The sequence below is a fragment of the Typopeltis vanoorti genome, chromosome 11 (assembly GCF_054136105.1).
Source record: "Typopeltis vanoorti isolate ZY-2024b chromosome 11, IOZ_Tvanoo_1.0, whole genome shotgun sequence".
Classification (NCBI taxonomy): Eukaryota; Metazoa; Arthropoda; class Arachnida; order Uropygi; family Thelyphonidae; genus Typopeltis; species Typopeltis vanoorti.
The window spans coordinates 22,850,014-22,873,774 of NC_143559.1; the positions used below are offsets into that span (position 1 = coordinate 22,850,014).

Sequence of the window (23,761 nt, forward strand, 5' to 3'; positions counted from 1 at the left end):
ACCAAGATATAGGTGGATTGATACGGTACAAAGTGCCTTAGACGATAGAAATATAAGATCTGATAATGTTGGAGTCTTGACAAGTAACAGACTGATTTGGAGGAAAATTGTAGATAGGAAGTTAGTAATGATGTAATTTTTTCATGTAGTACTGTCATATCCTGTACACCCCTTGAGGGTACATGGCAGGAATTTGATGATGATGATGATGATAATAACAGGTTTTTGTTTTTATGAATTTTATATACTTTTCTTAACATGAAATTAGAATTAAATTAATATAAAATTATTTGTAGGTAATGTTTCTGAATGAATTGGAAGAAATCTTAGATGTTATTGAACCTGCAGAATTTACCAAAGTTATGGTTCCTCTTTTCAGACAGTTATCAAAGTGTGTATCTTCACCACACTTTCAGGTATATTTTATTATTATTTTTTTGCCTGTGTGCACATGCATGTATGTATATTTTTTAAATTTGTACTAAGCATACTTTTATTCTGATTTTTTTTTTTTTTTGTCAATATAAAATTAGTAATAAAATGTTTGAATGCTTTGTGTCTAATACTCACCAAACATATATTATTTCCTGTATGTTTTCTAATACTGTCTGTTCATGACCTATTTTATATTCTATATATATAAAAAGATAAGCCGAAATTTGAAACGTTTTTATGTCATGTTGGGTGCCGTAGGCTCCAGGGGGGGGGTGGAGCCCCCTAGTATATATAAACACTTTCCTTTATTGACAGGAAAAGATGTGGCAAGTTACCATGGATTCCACATTTAGTACTCAGATATTAATATCTACATTGTTACTCCCCAACACTCTGTGCTTGAATCTAAGTTTTGCAACAAATATTCCTTTTAATGGATATAGCAAAAGAGAATATTTTAGTGTTAAGAGTTTCTCTTATGAATGAAAAATGAATTAATATTGCTCTTATTTATTGGAAAATTATCATGTCATGAATATGACTTTCTTAAAAACTTAACAAGTGTGAATAGTTGTCATTTTGTGTGGCATTATAACACTTTATCATTTTGAAAGACTGTGTATACTTTTTTTCCCCATTAGAATTAGAGAATGCAACCATAATTAATAAATTCATATCAGACAAGTTGATATGAATACAGTATGTACAGCTGGAAATATGACTCACATCACCTTTTGTGAGTAATACATTAAGCTATATATATTTTTGTGTTTGTATGCACACACACACACACACACACTTGCTGAATTAGAAACTATTATTTAATACTATCTGTTAGCCCAAATAGCAGCACATACACAGTTTGGCCTAATTTCCACAAGGTGTCAGATTGCATCCTCATCTACAACATACCAGATCTGATTTTCTAACATCCGATACATTGTCAATGGGATTCTAATTCAGGATTTGTGCTGGCCAGGGAAGATGTTGGAAGTCACTGTCATGCTTGCTGAACAATTATTGCATGATAGATGGTAGCTTCGTTGTCCATGAAACAACTATCACTAGGGTGGATAAAAAATTGATATTGCAGGGTTGACTTGATCAGCAAGAATGTTCAGATATTCCTTGGAGGACCTGATCTTCCAGCAATAACAGGGAACCCTGTTTCATACCAACAGAACATATCCCACACCATGACACCACCATCTTGAGTTGTGTTTACAAAACAAGCTGAATTTATTGTTTCATGGGCTCCTGCCAAACTTGCTACCTGCTGTTGGTACAGAACAAAGTGTACCATGGCTCGTCAGACCACGACTTTTTTCCCTGTCTTCCAGTGTCCTGTCACTGTGTTTTGACACTGCTGTAGACAAACTTTCCGATTCTGTATAGGCATGCTACTGCAAGTATCTGTTCTCTTCCCTGCACATAGTTCAGTGAGATATGGGTCGGGAACAACTTCATTAAATGCTTTGGTCAGTTGCTGCACAGAAAGTTCTGTTTGTCCATGTAAGCCTTCTCAGACTATGGCAGTATCATTCCTGACAGTCTTAGGACCACAGTTATGCCTCTTAGACAAGCAATATGGATTAAACACCTGGGATATCTCGCCATCCGAGAAACCAGTTGGCTCCACTGTCATCAAAATTGTGACAATAGCCAGACAGGTACCCACAATAAGCCCTTTTACGAATTCCAAAAGATCCTTTTTTTTCCCCATTGTGATCAACGCTATTAATGATTACTGACCAGCAGCATTCTTAAAAAATTGCCTAGAACATATGATGCCACATGTGACCAAGTATTTCGCATATGCACTGCTTACGTGACATTTATGTACATCTGTATAAAGGTTTCTAATTCAGTAACTGGTATGTGTGTATATATCTATATAAAAGGGCTGTTTAAAAAAATGAGAGTAAAAATAGAATTCATTGTTAGAAGATATTTACTTCTTGGACTCGAGTATTGATAGTTACATGGAGTCATGATGCACAGCATTCTGTTCCATTGTGTATTCAGTCATCATATGCATTCAGGCATTCTTTCATTTTACCAGAGAACAGGTAAATTCCTCCATGTTTTCAAATCATTGTCAATTCTCCATTTGCTAGGTGGAAAACACTTTTATCGATATGCTCCTCTTGAGGTCAAGTACATAAGAGAAAGGTACTCAGAACAAACCACCATTTAACAGAGGTGTGAATGGAATTATCCAACCTACAATGTAAATTATACTTTCCAATAAATTATATTCTTGTTTTATCCTTTATCCAAGTGCAAACAAACAAAGTATGCATGTAAAGGATTTTCATGACTAGACTATTTCTGTATAGATGCTGTTGACTTCAAATCAGTTTGCCCAGCCTGTTTTGATGTTTATTGATGTGAACAAGTAAAGGGGTGATCATCATAGCCCTAGAATAATATAGGGATGCAAGACATCTTGATTGGTTTAGAAGAAAAGACAGGTGAATAGTAGGAGAGATAGAAAAAAAGGCCTCAGCTCTTTTATATCATCATGTAACTAGCCAAAGGCTACTTTTTTTTTACTTTTTCACCAGTCTCATGCAGCCGAACAACTAAATGACCAATTGGAACTAAAATCCAGGGATGATTGATACCAGGTGGTTAGCCTTTTCTGCAAAGTTAACTGCCTTGAGTTAGTTTCTCTGCCTCAGATTGCTCTCCAGTCATCCTTGCAGTTGCCACAAGACCACAGTGAGCTAAGAGAATGAAACCATATGAAAAACCTCTCATAATAAGAATAGGCAGAATTTTATGTCCCCTTGCTGGATATTATGTCTTAATGTGTACACCACCTAGCTAAAGATTTGTTATCTCTTGGAATACTTCATTTTAAACATAAAAATCATTGTGCCAAACATTAAAATTTTCATAGTACAGTCTTTCAAAGCATTTATATATCATATTGCTGTTTTTCAAGCATTGTTTTTTCTTAACTTTCCATAAATAATATTTTAACTCATTAATTATAAAAATCAAAATTCTCTTCCTACTGCTGATTTGGTACAGTGGGGTGGGGGGAGGGAAGAAAAAAAAAAGAACTTGTTCTGTTGTAAATGCAGTGCCCAACACATTACATAATCTGTTGCACATGCAAAAAGGCAAGAGGGCAGCTGCAGAATGCATGTTCTACTGTGTCTAGTTTGTAGCAGATGTCACAGATTCAATCTCCGATGCTAAAATACCTTCATTTTATGGCAGTTACTAAAAAGCATCCATGTACAATTTTCCAAGCAAGATCCTGCTTCTTAAAGTATGATAAATTTAGTTTAATCCTTTATCCAAGTGTGAGCAAACAAAGTTTGCACCTGAAAATATCTTCAGGACTGAGGCAAGGTGGTACATCTGTTGGCAACTCATAGCAAAGGTGGACCAAGCTCTCATCATTCCTTGTCTCAGTATCTCCCACAATGCAAAGCACATCTTGCGGACATGTATAATGCTATGCATTAAGGGAAGGGCCACTACCCAGACCTGGTTTCTACCTTTATTGGTCTCGTCAGTGGGAGGCAGACCCAGAAGTGGTAATGCTAAGGCAGACGCAATGGAGAGGTCATATTTACCTATTTGGGTTGCAACAGGTGGATCACCTTATTATTAAATTACTCTGGATTTAGAGAAAGATGTTGGAAGTTTATTTTGCACTTGGTTAGACTATAATAAATTTAGTTTAATCCTTTATCCAAGTGTGAGCAAACAAAGTTTGCACCTGAAAATATCTTCAGGACTGAGGCAAGGAGTGATGAGAGCTTGGTCCGCCTTTGCTACGAGTTGCCAACTGATGTACCACCTTGCCTCAGTCCCGAAGATATTTTCAGGTGCAAACTTTGTTTGCTCACACTTGGATAAAGGATTAAACTAAATTTATTATAGTCTAACCAAGTGCAAAATAAACTTCCAATTTCTTAAAAGAGTGCCACTGTTAGTACCTAACTGTGGAAGTTCATCCCAGAAGGGGTTAAAGATTTCTTTATATCAGCATTGTATACCACTGTGCTGGTTTGGTGTGAATCAGTTTCTTCTTTTCAGGTTCCATTTCAACCATACATCCCAGTACAGGTCACATTATTCTAGGTTGTAGAATAATGTGACCTGTCTTCCATTCTAAACCATGCAGACCGGAAATCTGCATGGTTTAGAACATATCTACTTGTTCCTAGGAATGGAATTTAAGGAGGACTGGATCATGAGCTGACATGTTGATATCAAGATCTTTTATCTGAGTTACTGTTTGTTGGCCTGGAGATTAGGGTTGTGAATCCTTCATATATCTGCTATTTGAGCATTGCCAAAACATACTTTTAATTGTGCATATAAGTGGTAATTGCCGATAGGTGGCATCTCATAGTAGACCCTGGGTTTGGAGAACCCTGAAAGCTAAGTTGTTTAGTTTAGAAAAAATAGAGATATTGGTTAAAAAATTGTGTTAGAACTAGGTTGTATTATGGTGGTAATTAGATTTTTAGTTAAAATTCTTGAAGTTAAAATTTTTATTTAAATATAAATAATGTAATCTTTTGACGTGGTAAGTTGCATAGTGTAGCATGTGGCACCGATGTAAAGCAGAACAGTGGCATCCAAGGCATCATTGCTTAAAGTATTCATTCCAGAGGGACTTCATTCAATGCAGTCTCTGCAAGTACGTATTATGAAAGGTGAATGGATGTTGAGTTGAAAGTGATAGTGTTTGGACAGTGTGCTGAAAATGCTACAAATGCAAGGGTCAGATATGGTGGTCAGATTATGAGATTGAAGCAATGGATGGAACAGAATATATGAAAATGTGTGCAACCTAGTATAATGGAAAATAGCATTGAATGAGAGATTAAAAGTGACATGATTGAGGGAGAGAATAGAAGTATGATGGATGTAAAGAACGAAGAGTTATTCATAATGTGGGAGATAGCACAGTTATGCATAGCGATGCACAGGACGAAGCGTGAGCTGGAGCAAATGTAGAAATGTCTGGCAAGTGATTCAGCTGATAATAGAAAGAAAGAAGTGCAAGAAAAGAAATACTTGACTAAGAGATAAAGGCAAAATTGAGGAGCAAGAGAGTCTTGTATGGCAGTTATATCAAAGGTGTTTGATTGGAGAGAGAGAGAGAGAGAGTGATAAATTCATGCTTCCAAAAATTAACTGTTACTCAGGCTATTAGAGCACAAATGGGTAAAGTGTTGATAGTTTTGGCTGGAGTGAATGATTTTAAAGGAGAAAAGTGTGGTATGAGGAGGGCATAAATGAGTTGCTGTATGTAGCAAATGAAAAGAGTGAGAGAGTTAAATAGTGAATCTTGTCTAGATATAACAGAGTTGAAGTGAGGAGGAGGGTCATAATAGCAAATGAGTTGATGTGTAGGTAATTCAGGAGGAATGATCTGGAATTTGTGGATGCGTGGAGTGAGTTTGATCGATGAAGGGACTTATATAAGGATGGTTTGCATATGAATGGATTTGGTGTTCAGTGTGTGGGAAAGTGTTTTTAAATCCAGTGAAAGTGGATGAGCAGAATCAGGGAAACTTTAGCTTTTAGAGGGGGAAGCTGTTGATCAGGCACACAGATACCACTGAGGCAGTTGAGTGTAAGAATTACATAAAATGCCTAAGTTAATGCTGCTGGTAATAAACCAGAATGGGATAGTCAGTATAAAGCATCAGGATAATGGTGGATCAAAGGGGCTCTTGCACCACTTTATGTACACTAATGCCAGGAATAGTCAGAACAAGGGGGAGGATTTTTTTTGGCATTGGTTAGTTTGTCTAGGCCAAGGTTATTAACATTAGCAAGACATGTCCGATGATATAATTAGTGAGATTGAATGTAAAGGGTATAGTGTGTTCATGGAGAATAGAGAGAAAAGAATGGAGGGGGATGAGTATTATTGATGATAGCCAATGAGCTGCAACCAAAAGAGTAGAAGTTCAATTGCAGGCCATTGAAAATAGCACATTTTAGGTTGTCTGGTGTGAGATAGTAGCCAGCAGAACAGTTGGATGCTTCTATAGACCCAGGGTTTGTAAACGATGACGGTGATAGTATGCATTAGCAAATAAAATCAATGAATGGAGAGTGACTAATTATTATTGATGACTTCAACTATGGGAACATAGACTGTAAGGAGAAGAGGTCATTGGAGAATGGGAATGGAATTTATGCAATTACTCAGGAATAATTACCTCAGACAGCATGGGATGGAGTGTACTAGGGATTTGAGAATGCTAGATCTAGCATTTGCATCTGAGAATTTATCTAGAACCAATGTGACCACATTGTATGGAGAAAGAGGGGGGGGGGGGGGTATATATGTGGAATTACAGGACTAGTAAGTATTGACAAGCTTAGGAGATTGCTTGGATTATTGCCATGGCATTTGAAACTTCAAGACTTATTTGATAACTAATAATTAAGGAATTCCATCATGATGGAACCTTGGTTTTCTCAGTTTATAGAAAACCCACCCATACAGGCAGATACATTCACCGACAATCCCCCCCCCCCCCCCACAATAATATGGAGTTATTAAGACACTATTCAACAGGGCAAAAATAATCTGTTCAAATGATCAAGCCCTAACCACTGAACTAAATCACATCCATGACACTTTCTCAGCCAATGCCCCCCCCCCCCCCCCCCCCCCCCCCCAAAAAAAAAGAATCCAAAAAATACTTGTCAGTTATCCCCCTTTTTTTTTTTTTTTTTTTTTTTTTTTTTTTTTTTTTTTTTTTCCCCTCACAAAAAAAGATTACTCTAAATCCATGACCATTCCCTACATCCGAGGCACCTCGGAAATAATCACCAAAATCTTAAAAAAAACATGACTTGGCCACTTGTTACAGACCATATAGAAAATTGGCATCCCTTATCCGCTCCACTAAAGACCAACCACTTCCCCTAGACCTACCTGGTATACCAGGTCCCTTGCAGCTGTAAATTATCCTACTTTGGCCAAACAGGCAGGACAGCAAATATCAGAATCTCAGAACACAAGAATTACATCTGATTTCATCACTCTGGGCTTGCAGACCACGCTCTCAGATACTCGCCACAGAATAAGATGGAAGAAAGCCACAGTAATACACCACAGCAAATTCAAATATGAAAGACTATTCATGGAATCAGCCTCAGCCCTTAGGAACATGCCAAACCCCAACAAATTTGGATGCATGAGACTGCCCCAAATTTGGGAAACATTTATCAGAAGAACTTCAGCCCAAAGGCCAAGAACTACCAATATAGCCCACCAGGAGGCACCATCAGGACTGGAGGGAATTCAGGGAGAAAGGACCATCAGGCACATGAGCAGTACAAAATGCATGCAAGGTGGTAAGAAAGGCAAAAGCAAAATATGAAAGGAAATTAGCAGTGCAGGCCAAAGATTATCCCAAAGAGTTCTTTTGGTATGTTGCAAGAAAAAGGGAGGATGTTTATGGCAGAATGATTTTAATGAATGCTGATGGTAGGGAGCTTACTGAATCAGGCAAATAGTAGAATCACTTTGTGGATACTTTGCAAGAGTATATAATCCAGGTGAAGATATTGCAGTGACAAGAGAGGCAAACACTTATATGGAAACTGAGGTAAATGAACTGAAGGTGCATAGCATATTACGGAACCTTGATGTGAATGCAGCAATGGAATTAGTATATTGCTGTATTCCATCAGGAATACAGCAATATACCACTCATTACTGTATTTCTGATGGAATACAGTAATGGGTGGTATACCAGCTCAAGTTTTACCAGAAGGTGCTAGGGAATTGGCAGTGCCTTTTACCATATTGTTTAATTTATGTCTTGGCTCTTTAAGTCTTGGTTCATATATATGTATATACATGCACATATATATGAACAGATATATATGTGTATATATCTGTTCATATATACACATTTTCATATATGTGTATATATGAAAGTATATACTTGTGATAGCTTTTTTCCCTCTTTCCACCCCCTGAGTTAGTCCCTAGGGGGTGGAAAGAGGGAAAAATAGTCATCATCATCCGTGTCAAGGATTTAGGCCTAGCATGGCCTGTTCTGGCCTTAGAAGTCATTGTTTAAGAGGACGTCCTGGTTTTCTTTTTCCTAATAGCTTGTACTTTAAGGCTTGTTTTGGTAATTTTTCTGATTTCATTCTTTGAAAGTGTTCCATCTGTTTATGTTTGTATTTTTAATTTTTTCTATTATTGGTTCTGGTTTAATTCTTTCATAATTTTTTGTTTCTTTTGTAATCAAATAGTGTATACTGCAGTTTTTCTCATAAACTTCATTTGTGCTGTTATTAATCTTTGTTTGTCTTTTTGTTTTATTGTCCAGATTTCACTATCATACATTAAAACTGGCAGGGCTAATGTATTGTATACTTTTAGTCTGGTTTGTTTTTGAACTAGGTTTGGTTTAAATATAGAGTTAATTACACCTGTTATTTTTAAATATTTTGCAATTTTTACGTTTATATCTTTGTCATTTTCATATGTGATCATACATCCTAGGTAGTTAAATGAATTCACCTGTTCTAAGATCTTGTTATCTATTACTATTTTAGTTCTTGCTGGATCTTGTCCTTGAAAGGCCATAGTTTTTGATTTTTCTGTTGATGTTATGATACCATAATCTTTGGCTATCTCATTTAGATCTAAAATAGTTTTCTGTAAGTTATCTTCAGAATTTGTAATTATTATTTGGTCGTCGGCAAAAAGGAGAGTGTTTAAGCTTGTTGTAGGAGAAAGTTTAATTCCTTGATGTAAATTTTTATTCCATTTTATTATTATTTCATTTAAGTAGATATTAAAAAGAGTTGCTGAGAGGGGACATCCCTGTCGGACCCCTTGGTTTATCTCTCTTCTATATGATAGCTCGTGATTTAATCTTATTTGTATTTGATTATTTTCATATATACTTTGGATAGCTTTTAGGATATTATTTGGTATTTGTCTTTCTTTTAATATGTTAAATAATATGCTTCTTTTAACTTTGTCAAATGCTTTTTCCAAGTCAATAAATGCAATATGTGTTTCTAAATTGTATTCTCTTCTTTTCTCTATTTTAGGCAAAAGGCCAGGTCTATACATGATCGTCCTTTTCTAAATCCATTCTGTACTTCTAAAATAAAGTTTTTGGAATATTTCATTAGTTTGCTATTTAAGATTCAGCTATATATTTTGTAACAGAAATTTAGTATACTGATACCTCTATAGTTTTTAGGGTCATCTCTATTACCTTTTTTAAAGATTGCAATTGCTTTTTTCCATTCTATTGGGGGGATACCAGTTGAATAAATTTTATTTAAAAATAATGAGTCTTTCTTTCAATCTTGTTCCTGCATATTTATATAGTTCTGAATTTAGCTTATCTTCTCCAGATGATTTACGTTTCTTTCAGGCTGATTTCTAATTCTTCTTTACTTATTTCCTTTTCATTTTCGTTAATTATTTGCCAGTTGTATTTTTAAAATATTTGTCTGTCCACAATTCTGTGTAGTAATTTAGAAATTCTTCTGATTTCAGTTCGGTGTTTAATTTTATGTTTTCTTTGGTATCTGCATTTAAGTGTTTCAAAATCTTATGTACATTGGGTCTTTTTTTATATAAATCATGTTCTAAATTAGAAAATATTTCTTCCATGATTCACTGTATATTAGTATCGTTTTTATATTAAGCCTTTCTATTTGTTCATTTTGTTTTATTTTATCTAGATATTGGTTAATTCTTTGTTCATATAGCCATTGTACATTTATGTCATTCAAAAGTCTAGTTTTATAAACAAATGTTTCAAATTTTCTTTCAATGGAAAAATAGTTCCATTGCATAAAAGAGGCTCTGAGACTGATTTAGCAAATTTCCAACCAATCAGCATATCAGGAGTTGTAGTCAAGGTACTGGAGAAGTTTATCAAGGATAAAATACAGAAATGGGATACTTTTATTATTATTTTTTTTATTATTATTTCGGGCGACTCCAGGAGTCCTTAGACTCATCGAGGACCCATCAAGACCCATGTTGTCCTCCATACTTTATGGAGGACAACATGGTTTTGTGAAAGGTAGGTCATGCCTACCTTTCACAAAACCTTTCAGTAGCCTGCTCACATTTTATAATACAGTGACAGCTGAGTTGGATAAAGATAATGTTTACAGTGATACTGCTGGATTTTGCAAAACCTTTTGACAGGATAACTGCATGGAATTTTAATCAGTAAATTGCATACCAAAAGTACATGGGGATGGATATAAAGTTAGTTTTTGAAGTGGATAAGAGGGTGGTTGATGAAGAGATACCAGACAATAATGTATTCAGGAATAGAGTCCAGTAGAAGACCTGTGACTAATGGTGTTGAACAGTGCTCTCTTCTTGCGCCATTACTATTCAGTTTGGATATTAATGAGATGGGAAAGGATCTGTGATGAACTGTTCATTTGCCAGTAACCCAAAATTGGGTAAAGCAATAGTTAATATAGATGATATTAAAATTTTTGCAGGATAATTTTGATAGAATGGCAGTCTGCACAAAGGAGAATGGATGTTAGTTGAATGTGGTAAAGTGCAAGGTTATGCATTTTGGGGTGAAAAGATTACCAGCTGTATACCACATTGATTTAACTGTACTCCACAAAATAGATGATGCCAAGGATTTGGGGGTATTAGTGTATAGGCAATTGAAGTTCAGAGGGCGTGTTGCCAAATGGATAAAGCTGCTCATCAGATTACTTGGTTACTCAAAAATACCCTGACTAGCCTATTTACCCCTTAGTATACCTCTGTATACCTCTGTAATGGCAAGACCCAATCTTGACTACTTACTTTGTGCAGGTCTGGTTACTTGGGTTTTTTGGGGATGATTCAGACATCCAAATTACTGAAGGATTTTTACAAGATTAACCCAGAGGAAATTTTTCAGAACAAGTCTAGTGGTGAGAGAACTAGGAGCCATCCTTGGAAGGCTCCTAAAGAAAGCTCCTATATTCTTGACACCCCTGCTATATAGTTAGCAGGGGTGTCGAGACTAGATTCTTGGCTGGGAGAGTGGCGAATCAGTGGAATAGGTTACCAGAGTCTGTTGTGGGTGCCATGACTGCAAATGAGTTCAAATCAAAGTATGATAGATACTGTGTGAATGTTGAATAGCACTTGGTGATATTTAGGGCCTCTCTCTCTCGATGAGTCTAAGGACTCCATGGAGTAGCCCATAATAATATCCTGCTTTTCCACTTCTAGGGTTATTTCCTCCTATTTTGTCAAATGTGGGATTTTTCAGTACAGTTCCAATCTCCAACTGCTGTGATGTGGTGTGCTCTATATAAGTATGGCTGCAATTCCAGGAAGAATATTTGAGTAAGTGTTCCATTAGATGGAGAATATACATTTAAAAACATCCATGGTATTTCCAGTTTATTGTCAAAATTTGCCCATAATGGAACAATACAAGGAGGGGAGGGGAAGAGAAATAATAAGAATATCACCTACTCTGGCCCTGTTTAAACCTTCCAAATCTCCAATAAGACAAGGATAGGTATCTAGTCATTTTATCTCATTAAATCTATGGAAATAGGTCTCTTGAAGAAACAACAACCATAATATTATAGCATAGCATAAGTAGTTTCCATACTGCTTCTTGTTTAACTAGATTGTGGATTCATCATACATTTAATGAGGCAATGCAATAGGAAGATGATATTATTATTATTATACGGGCACCTCCATGGACTCCAAAGACTCATCGTGGGAGACCCAATCTATCCACACAATCTTTCTTACCTCTCCTTGAACCTATTAACAGACAAAGCACTCACAACTGCTCAGGCAATCCATTCCACTCGTTCACAACTTTGCAAGCAAAATATCTAGTCCTCACACCCCTAAATCACACTTTTATTCAGCTTCCAGGGATGACCCCTTTTTCTGGCCCCTCTAGCCAAGTGCTGAAACATTTCCCCTGCATCTGTCCTATAGAATTCTTTAAGCAACTTAAATGTTTCTATCACATCCCCTCTTTTTCTCCTGTCAACCAACTTCTGAAATCCACACAACTTCAATCTATCCTCATAGGGAACATTCCACAGGCACTCACATCTGAATCCTCTCTGCCACTTCCATCCCCAAGAAACCCTGGAGACCAGACTTGAGTACAGTAATCTAAATGTAGGCATATCAATGCCTTATCTCTACTTGTTAATGTGTTCTTCATTGGCCAAGCAATTTTATGGGCTACTTAGCAATATGTCCTCTAAACTTTAACTCTCTATCACTACCCCTAAATCTCCAGCTTCATCTGTTTCCTGGAGTACAGTGCCATCAATGTGATACGCGGCTTGTAATCTGTTTATCTCAAAATGCATAATTTTACATTAAACTTGACACCCGTTAACTTTTGTCCATACTGATAGCCTATTTAAATCGTCCTGCAAGCTCTCCACATTGCCAGTATTAATTATTACTCTATCTAATTTCGCATCATCAGCAAAGAAGAATATTTCCTTTCAGGTTATAATAAATTTAGTTTAATCGTTTATTCAAGTGTATGCAAACAAAGTTTGCATACACTTGGATAAAGGATTAAACTAAATTTATTATAACCTAAATTTATTATAACTGAACTTTATGGCACAACTAGTCATCTGTTTTCACCTTGATTCTGCCCTTTCATATACCACTTTTTGATATCCTGTCCAGCAGCCACCCTTTTATCCACTTAACCAGTGTTATATCCATCCTCATTTGTTCTAATTTGCATAACAATGTTCCATGTGGTATTCTGTCAAATGCCTTTGCAAAATCATTGTGCAGGATAGATAAGAATCATATTTTTATCTATCCATTCTTGAATTCTCTCTTTTACCAATTTTTGCTAGTACTTTTACCACCATTTTACAAACATCTAGAACCCATTCTATTGGTTTGAAATGCTGCCCAAAGTCTGGATACAATGCTGTTTGAGATCCCAAACACTCTGGCAATATGAGTAATTCTGCAGCCTTCAAGCTTTCCAATAATCCTGCTCCACGTGAAATTATCTAGATGATGTCTTTGAGACATTACAAGACATCAATGTTTGCAACTTGATTCTTTCACGAAAAGGGCTTTCAAATAAAATATTGCTTAGAGCAACCTTCTGCATTTTATCCAGTTGCGTGCTACAAACGTGACAACCCCTTTGCATGTGATTTGAAAATTTGAATGTGTACCTGCTTTCTACTCAAAATCATCAGGTATATGAGGGTGATCTGAAAAGTTCTCGGCCCAACAATGAAAAAACGAATTTATAATTTCAAAATTATTTTTATTTTTCAACATAATCTCCCTTAATACTAATAAATTTATTCCAGAAATGCTTCAGCACTATTATCCCTATCCTGTAGGGTTCTCAGTAAGATCTGCAAAATACCCCTCTATAGCTGCAATGACCTCTTGATTTGAAGAAAAACTAAAACTTTTCCAGCGAAGAAGAGACAGTAGTCAGAGGGAAGCCGAATCTGAGGAATAGGGTAGATGGTCCAACAATTCATAGTGCAGATCCATTAATTTTCTCATTGTCAAAACACTTTTGTGGACAGGTGCACTGTCCTGATGAAAGATGATTTTTTTCCTTCTGCAAACCGTGTCTTTTCTCACGAATTTTTTCTCTAGTTCAGTTAAAAGAACCGACTTTGTCTTCTTTGTTCTTGTAGAGAGGCTTATACGCTAGTTAAACATGATAACTAATAATTAAGGAATTGACAGCGTACACTAGAAATATAAATTAAATAAACTTTAATATATACTTTCCGATATTTCGGCAAACATCACGTTGCCATCTTCTTGGGAACTTAATACAAAGACACGTGCACACAAGTACTACATAACAGCAAATGAGAACCGAAGCTAGGAAGCTAACGTTTTCCTAAAGTCCTGATGGTGCCCCCTGGCGGGCTATATTGGTAGTTCTTGGCCTTTGGGCTGAAGTTCTTCTGATAAATCTTTCCCAAATTTGGGTCAGTTTCATGCATCCAAATTTGTTGAGGTTTGGCATGTTCCTAAGGGCTGAGGCTGATTCCATGAATAGTCTTTCATATTTGAACTTGCTGCAGTGTATTACTGTGGCTTTCTTCCACCTTCTGCAAACCGTGTCTTTTCTCACGAATTTTTTCTCTAGTTCGGTTAAAAGAACCGACTTTGTCTTCTTTGTTCTTGTATAGAGGCTTATACGCTAGTTAAACATGATAACTAATAATTAAGGAATTGACAGCGTACACTAGAAATATAAATTAAATAAACTTTAATATATACTTTCCGATATTTCGGCAAACATCACGTTGCCATCTTCTTGGGAACTTAATACAAAGATACGTGCACACAAGTACTACATAACAGCAAATGAGAACCGAAGCTAGGAAGCTAACGTTTTCCTAAAGCCCTGATGGTGCCCCCTGGCGGGCTATATTGGTAGTTCTTGGCCTTTGGGCTGAAGTTCTTCTGATAAATCTTTCCCAAATTTGGGTCAGTCTCATGCATCCAAATTTGTTGAGGTTTGGCATGTTCCTAAGGGCTGAGGCTGATTCCATGAATAGTCTTTCATATTTGAACTTGCTGCAGTGTATTACTGTGGCTTTCTTCCATCTTATTCTGTGGCGAGCATGGTCTGCAAACCCAGAGTAGCTGCACTGGTGAAATTGGATGTAATCCTTGTGTTCTGAGATTCTGATATTTGCTGTCCTGCCTGTTTGGCCAAAGTAGGACAATTTACAGCTGCAAGGGACCTGGTATACACCAGGTAGGTCTAGGGGAAGTGGTTGGTCTTTAGTGGAGCAGATAAGGGATGCCAATTTTCTGTGTGGTCTGTAACAAGTGGTCAAGTCATGTTTTTTTAAGATTTTGTTGATTTTTTCTGAGGTGCTTTGACGTAGGGAATGGTGATGGATTTAGAGTAATCTTTTTTGTGAGGGGGGGGGGGGAGGGGAGGTGGGTTGTGGATAACTGGTTTAAGTATTTTTTGGATGCTTTTGGGGGGTTGAGCCATTGGCTGAGAAAGTGTCATGGATGTGATTTAGTTCAGTGGTTAGGGCTTGATCATTTGAACAGATTATTTTTGCCCTGTTGAATAGTGTCTTAATAACTCCATATTATTGTGGGGGGGGGGGATGGGATTGTCGGTGAATGTATCTGCCTGTATGGGTGGGTTTTCTATAAACTGAGAAAACCAAGGTTCCATCAGGTTGGCGGGTGACTAGTGTGTCTAGGAAGGGGAGGTTATTGTTTTCCTCTTTTTCCAGGGTGAATTTGATTCTAGGGTGTTGGTTGTTTAAATGAGTTAGGAAGGAGAGGAGTGAATCCGGGCCATGTGGCCCGGATTCACTCCTCCCGGATAATGTGTTAGGAAAACATTATCTTCCTAGCTTCGGTTCTCATTTGCTGTTATGCAGTACTTGTGTGCACGTGTCTTTGTATTAAGTTCCCAAGAAGATGGCAATGTGACGTTTGCCGACATATCAGAAAGTATATATTAAAGTTTATTTAATTTATATTTCCAGTGTACGCTGTCAATTCTTTAATTATTAATTATCAACTTTGTCTTCTTTGGTGTGGAACAACTGGCTTTTGTCCACTGTTTTGACCGCTGTTTCGATTCTGGTGTGTAATGGTGAATCCAAGTCTCATCCATAGTAATAAATTGATGCACAAAATCAATTTGATTCTTGTTAAAACGCTCCAAGCACTGTTCAGAGATTTTCATGCAAATGCATTTTTGATCTGTGAGCAAACGTGACACCCATTTTTTCGCAAAGCTTTTTCATTTGCAGTTCTTCATGCAAAATGTATCCTGTACATTCTTTTGAAATGCTTATAGTCTCAGCAATTTCATGCACTTTGACTCACCGGTCATCCAATACCGTATTGTGCACTTGATCAATGATTTCTGGTGTTGTTATACTTTTTGGACTTCCTTCATGTGGATCATCTTCAAGGCTGGTATGGCCATGTTTAAACTAGGCAGCCCATTTCTTAATTGTCAAAAATGAAGGAGAAGAGTGTCCATAAACTTTTATGAACTTCGAATGGATTTCTTTTGCCTTTTAACCTTCTTTCACAAAGAATTTTATAACCGCATGATACCCAATTTTATTCATTTCAAGGGATTCAGACAACACTTTTGCTTCAGATAACTGTATAAAGCAAACTACTTGATAGAATGACTTGCAATTTCACCTGGATGCTTATGACAGATGTACCAACTTAGGGGGGAAAAAATCTTGCTGATGGTGCTGCCATCTGTGATTGAGGCCGAGAACTTTTCAGATCACCCTCATACAAATTGCTACAAACTGATTCATCTGTATTTGTGGTTGTAATCTTCAGAAATAGTGTTTGTCCTTAGGTTTTGGACACCAGTATATATGACGTTTTCACTTTCCTTAAGCAATTCAGCAATTGTATGCTGGTGTTAGATATTGAATGGAGAACTTCTTGACAAGTTATTCATTCAGGATTTAACATGTAAGCCTTACAAAATAACAAAGAAATTTGCATAATACCTACTTACCAGCGGAAGGTGAGAAACACCTAAGTTGTTTATGTGAAAGTTCATATCAGTGTGTAATGTATTGGAATTATTTATTGTCAAACGGAAAGCTAAAATCAAGAATTATGTCAGATTAGCAATTCATGTAAAGGAATAATGGCTTAATTTATGTATTATTAAGCTATCAAAAAAAAAAAATCGTAAATCGCCAGGTAAGAAATGACTAATGGGATCAACGGTCATGTCTAAGCCCCAAGTGCCTGTCATAATGCCGAAGGCTGCAGCTTACGTGGAAGGCTGACGTAAGTGCCTTTCCTCGAAAACAACACCTAATAGCAAGGAGGGAAAGCAAGGGATCAACCTAAGGGCGATGTAAGTTATGGATCATGCGAAAAAACAATACAGAAAAAGAGGGTGCTGAGAAAGAATATTTAAGCCAATACACGCCAAGCTCTAGGCCTTTTTTTTTTCTGTTTCTTCCGGGATTTTGGAGATTGAGGCCTCTCGATGAGTGATCAGAGATAGGACAAGCCGAGGTGCTGTGTCGACAGACAGCCGGCCTTATTCATGACCTGCGCTGAGAGGTATTCCGCAGAGACCCATATGAGAATCAACAGCTCATGAAGAATGGTTCCAAACACTGAATGACCCACCAGAGCGGGCGGAGAAGGCTCATGGTTCCAGCCATTTTCTGATGTCCAGTAGCAGAGAATGGAACAACTTAGCCACGAGACCTGACCTGGAACCAGCCAAGACGAAGGATGACCCGAACAACACGTGGCAGCTAATAGACCTTCGGAAGGCCTTAGTAAAGTAAAGATCCTTTTGTTTTATATCTTGAGATTGTTTGAAGGTAGAATTTGTGTCTTGATAAAGCGAGACTGAGGACGTTTTAGAGAACTTTGACAGGATAGAGTAATTAATACAGCCAATTCTATTAGACAAAGAATTGTATCAGATAAATCTCTAATTTGTATATGATTGAAGTAGTGAAAACCCTTTGTTAATTGAGTAAATTTAACTAAGAGAGAAATGAGTTGTGAAATATCTATTTAAAGTAAATGTGAATGAAGGAACTCGACTTGAGTGTGACATTGTTTAATTATTCATTTGTATTACATGATTTTGCATGTCAGTTTATGTAAGAAGGTTAGATTAGTATTGAACAGTTTGTATAGCTTAGCATAAGACATTCACTTAGCTAGCAATTCAGAAGTTTTGATAACTTAATACAAGATTTAATGTACCTGTCTTTTAGCATTAATAAACATGTTTTGTTACTTGAACCCAAGTCTTGCCTGAATTCGAGGTGTCAATCTACCACTTGTGAAAATAGAACCAAATAGTAGGAAGGAGTTTAGATATAGAAGGTATTTTACCTTGGGTATAATAAATGTTAAAAATAGCAAGCAATTTTAAACCTGGTATTACTAAATCTTGGTATTTCTAGCCTAGCTCCCACTGACGAGACCTCAATAAAGGTCGAAACCGGTCTGGGTAGTGGCCCCTTGCCTTTAATACAAAACATCATGCATCCCCTTCTTGGAGATGTGTTTTGGCATTAAGGGTAAATATTAAGTTTAGTGATCAGAGCTTATGCCACCTTTACCATGAGTTGCCTTGGTCTTGCACTACCTGTAGGATCAGCTAGACTTGCATCACTTGCAGGCGCAAACTTGACTTATTTGTCTGTTTGCTTACTTGGGAAATGGAGTAAAACCAGGTTTAAAATTGCTTGGAGTTTAGATAATTATATAATTGAGATTAGATCTTAGGACACGACTGCAATGTACCGAGATCTATATACTAGCGTGTGAATTCTAGATTAACGTATATGCCTAAAACCTAGGAATATTTCTCTGAGCGTGAATTATATTCTTGTTATAGGAAGCTGGCTGGTGCAGGTAAAATATAAATTTGCCAGTTTCTGAAGAGGAAATATCCCTACCAGGTTGTATATTAATGAGAAAGATATAAAATTAGGGTAGAAGGATATAGAGAGAACTGGATCAAAATTGGATCATACTAAATACGTACTCTAATAAGGAAATGAAAATACAGAGACGTAACACCGGCCTGGTTGGCTGACCAGTTAGCTTATCCGCTCTCCAGCCAAAAAGGCTGCAGGTTCAAATCCTGCCGTGCACATGGATGTTTGTGATTGTTTGTGGAAATGGTAGTGGCAGTAGATGGCATTGGTGTAGTTGTGGTTAGTTGTAGTTGGTGGATTGGGTGGAAACAGAGATTAGCAGAGTAGGTGGCCTCCCTCGATGAACCTTAGACTCCTTGAAGGTGTCACGTAATAATAATAACATGAATATAACCTTCATTTTGTTTGCTTATTATTATTATTATTATGTCTTGTTATCTGGATATATTGTTAGTTCATTTACATTTTAAATGCTAACATTTCCCATAGGGAGTAGGTGGAGCTGCTTTAGCCTTAACTAACTTTTTGAAGGTAGGTAGGTAGGTAGGCATCCTCAACCCTTTAAGCCTTCATTGATGTATCTGGCTATCAATGAGTGAGAGCTTTTCAGGAAAAGAAAGACTGAGTGACTGGAATTCAAGTTTTTTTTAATAGCAAATGCTACTTTTCCATGCCAAACATTGACTAATTTGGGGACTAGCTGAATAAGGGTTTAAAAAAATTCCTCTAGCCAGCAACTAAAATTCAACTTGTAATGGGCTTGTATTCTTTAAGTCATGGACTTTACACCGTGTTATAAATAACTCTTTTAATTTCCCAACGTTTCGATCTTCATATTAAGATCATCATCTGGAGTATATACAAATATACAAGGACAAGCTGAGTTACATTACACACAGTATGCTAGAGAAACAATGATTTGATCACTGGTTAATCTACTGGCATGATCTCTAGTGGGGAAAAAAAAAGGAAAAAAAATTACAAATTAATTAATTATTTAGAAACTACATCAAAGCTAAATTCTATTTAATTCAAGATAACATGAGGAAAAACATTTTTTCTTATAGATAGTCTTCTTTCAGTAACAATGATGTCCTATTTTTAACATTACAATTGTTATTTTAGATTTAGGATTCTGGATTACCTACAGTCCTATTTATAGTTAACTCTTAGAGAGAGAGGTTGAATATGTACCTTCCATATGTATGGGATTTTTAGACCATTATTGTTCAGATAGGGGTGGTTAATGAGAATCTCACAAGCTTCCTTAAATTTGCGTTCATACCATGTTTTGGTGTGATGTAAACAACTGGTGCTTTTCCAGTCAATTCTATGTAGAGTGTTCAGGTCATGATCCGAAAAGATAGCTTCACCATATCCTCCACTAGAGGGCTACATGGTGTGTAGTGTTTGTGGATAGCTCCTGAACAAATAAGTGATATTTTGAGTAATAATTGGTGAATTTGCATAGTATTTACATAGTATTGTTTACTTTTAGTATTTTAGCATGTCTGGGTGATTTTTGAGTATTTTAATAGTAAATTGATAGATATGATTATCTGTGCACGTGGCTCCCATAAAGAGGAGTACAAAGATGGTGTCCAGGTTGCCATATTTGTCTAAAAATTTTAACTTAAAGGATTTGATTCAGTGTACCGTTTGCAAAATGTATGCATTGAGGAGAGCAGTTGGGGTCTGGTTAAACAACAATAGTGGAGTGAATGTGTGCAAAAAGTCTAAAGAATGTGAGGATTTAAAGAGTGTTTCAGGTTGTGTGAGTGATATCGTTGTTGAAAGTGAGAATCTAGATAACAGTGATATGCGAGGTAGTACCTGATAGCTGTGAGAGTGGTGTTGAAAGTGAGAATGAAGGTAAACATACAGAACGATTGAATGAATCATCGGAGAATAAAAACGATGACACTGATGCAATGAATGAAATCGCTCTATTACACGAAGTGATACATAGGGCAAATTGGCAGCTGGAGCGTTGCCAAAATATTTACCAAGTGTACTGACTAATAATTGGCAAAAGTATGATAGAAAAAATAAGGGTATGATAGTGAGTGTAAACAAAATGAAAGAGCGAGTGTTGTATGGAGATTCCTTAGTAAGAGGTGTGTTAGTTAAGAGAGTTTAACAAAATCGTACCAACCTGGTGCGAACGTTAAGAATGTAAGCGAGTCAGTTAGAATGCAAAAGCAGCAGGTGAAAGAATTGATTGTGGTAGCAGGTACAAATGATTTGAAAGGAAACAAAATGGCTATGAGTGAGGATGTGAAGGAATTGCTTGAGGTAGCAAAAGAGAAGAGTGAGAGAGTTAGGATGGCGAGTCTGTTGCCGCAGTATGACAGTGAAGAGTATAGAAGGAGGGCCATAATTGCTATTGACTTTATGCATGAATTATGCAGTATGAGTGGTGTGGAATTTGTGGATGTGTGGAATGAGTTCGATGGGCAAAAGGATTTATATAAAATGGATGGTTTACATTTGAATGGATTTGGTGTACGGAGACTTGAAAAAGGTGTCGTCGAATGTAGCGGAAGTGAATGTGCAGAATTGGGGAAACTAGAGTTATTAAGGAGGGGGGGGAGTAGATATGCAGACTTTAGGGAGACAGTTGAGTGTGTGAATGTGTGTAATATGCCCAAGCGAGTAGGAAAGACCACGAATCAGAATGGGATAGTTAGTATAAGACATCAGAATAGGGATGGGACAAATTGACTTCTGCAGTTCATGTATACTAATGCCAGAAGTATTAGGAACAAGGAGGAAGAATTTTTGGCCTTGGTTGGTACTTCCAGACCACAGGTTATTGGCATTAGTGAAACATGGCTGACAGAAGATGACACAACTAGTGGGATTGAATGTGAGGGGTATGGTGTGTTCAGGAGTGACAGGGAGAATAAAATGGTGGGGAGGAGTGTTATTGATGATAGCTGATGAGCTACAGCCAAGGAGAATAGAAATGAAACTGCAGGATAGGGAAAAGAGCACATTTGAGGCTATTTGGTGTGATTGAAACTAGCAGAATAAAATATACAGTTAGTTGCTGCTATAGACTCAGGTGATGGAATAGATGGTGGAGATAGTATGCATAAGCAAATAGAAGAAATGAGTGGAAGGAGGGTAATTATTATGGGTGATTTCAACTATGGTAACATTGATTGGAAGGAGGAGAGGACACATGGCAGGAAGGAATTAGATCTTATGTGATTATTAAGGAATAACTATCTGCAACAGCATGTAATGGAAAATACTAGGGGTCAGAGAGTGCTTGACCTAGTAATTGCATTTGAGAATTTGGCTGTGACGAATATGACCATGTTGCCACCAATTGGTGAGAGTGATCATAGGGTCTTGACTTGGGAGGTGGCTAAAGGTGTGGAATTTACAATTAAGACAGGGTACATGTGGAATTATCGGGCTGGTAAGTATGACAAGCTTAGGTGTTTGATCGGTTCAGTGCCATGGCATGTACAACTGCAAGGGCTAGAAGTTGATAGTGCATGGGAGGTGGTTAAGAAGTGTTTGCATGAAGTAATCCTAGAGTCCAAATAATAAATCAAGTAGGGGTTAAATTGATGAATAACACCATTAAGCTTGAGCTGCAAAAAAAAAAAAACAACAACCATGGAGGGAATTTAAGGAGAAAGGTGACCGGCAGGCACATGAATGGTATAAAGCGCAAGCCAGAAGGATAACGAGTGTGGTAAGAAAAGCAAAAAAGATTATGAAAGAACATTGGCATGCAGGCTAAAGAGAATCTCAAACAGTTTTTTCGATATGTTGCAAGTAAAAGAAAAAATGTATATGGCAGAATGATTTTAAACAATGCCAATGGTAGGGAGGTAACCGAATCAGTTGATATAGTTGAATTACTGAGCGAGCACTTTGCAAGAATATATCATCCAGGTGGTGACATTGCAGAAATGAATGAACCAATAGATTATATGGGAATTGTGGTGAATGAAGTGGAGGTGAGTAGTCTATTGCAAAACCTCAATGTCAATACATCTGTGGGATTGGATGGTATACCAGCCCTTGTCGTACGTGAAGCGGCTAAAGAATTGTCAGTACCCTTGACCATTTTGTTTAATTTGAATCTCGGGTCTGGGTTAGTCTCGAGGGGGTAGAAAGAGGGGAAAATAGTTCCACTGCATAAAGGAGGTTCCAAGACTGCTGTTGTAAATTACCGATCGATTAGCATATCAGGAATCATTGTCAAGGTCTTGGAGAAATTAGTCAAGAGAAGAATACAGGATTGGATAGATGAAAATAGGATACTGTATGGGAGGACAACATGGTTTTGTGAAGGGTAGATCATGCCTCAGTAACTTGCTCACGTTTTATAACACAGTGACGGCTGAACTGGATAAGGGTAATGGGTTTACAGTGATTCTACTGGACCTTGCCAAGGCCTTTGACAGGATACCACATGGAACTCTAGTCAGTAAACTGGAGCAGATGGGAATGGATATAGGGTTGGTGAGATGGATAGGAGGGTGGTTAATGGAGAGATACCAGAGAGTGGTTTATTCAGGAGTTGAGTCTAAAAGACGGCTTGTGACTAGTGGTGTGCCGCAGGGTTCTGTTTTTGGACCACTACTTTTCAATTTGTTCATTAACGATATAATAAAGGATCTGAGTGGAAGTGTTCAGTTTGTTGATGATACAAAGTTGGGTAGAGCAATTGTGAGTGCACAGGATTTCAAAATTTTGCAAGATGATTTGGATAGTTTGGAGGACTGCGCTAAGGAAAATGGATGTCAATTTAATGTGGCAAAGTGTAAGGTTATGCACTTTGGGGCGAAAAGATTAGCAGCAGTATATCACATTGGTGGAACCGTACTCCAGGAGATTGATGAGGCCAGGGATT

At 37.1% G+C, this 23,761-nt stretch overlaps 1 protein-coding gene across 7 annotated transcripts in view; it reads left to right on the forward strand.

The window, feature by feature from the left end:
- Positions 1 to 23,761, forward strand: part of LOC150101365 (serine/threonine-protein phosphatase 2A 56 kDa regulatory subunit gamma isoform-like) — a 430,932-nt gene that overhangs the window by 244,285 nt on the left and 162,886 nt on the right. For all 7 annotated transcript variants that reach the window (XM_090400222.1, XM_090400219.1, XM_090400225.1 and 4 more), the window contains one exon: positions 297 to 416. In XM_090400222.1, coding sequence (XP_090256348.1) covers positions 297 to 416 — 120 coding nt within the window. The remainder of the gene's footprint in view (positions 1 to 296; positions 417 to 23,761) is intronic.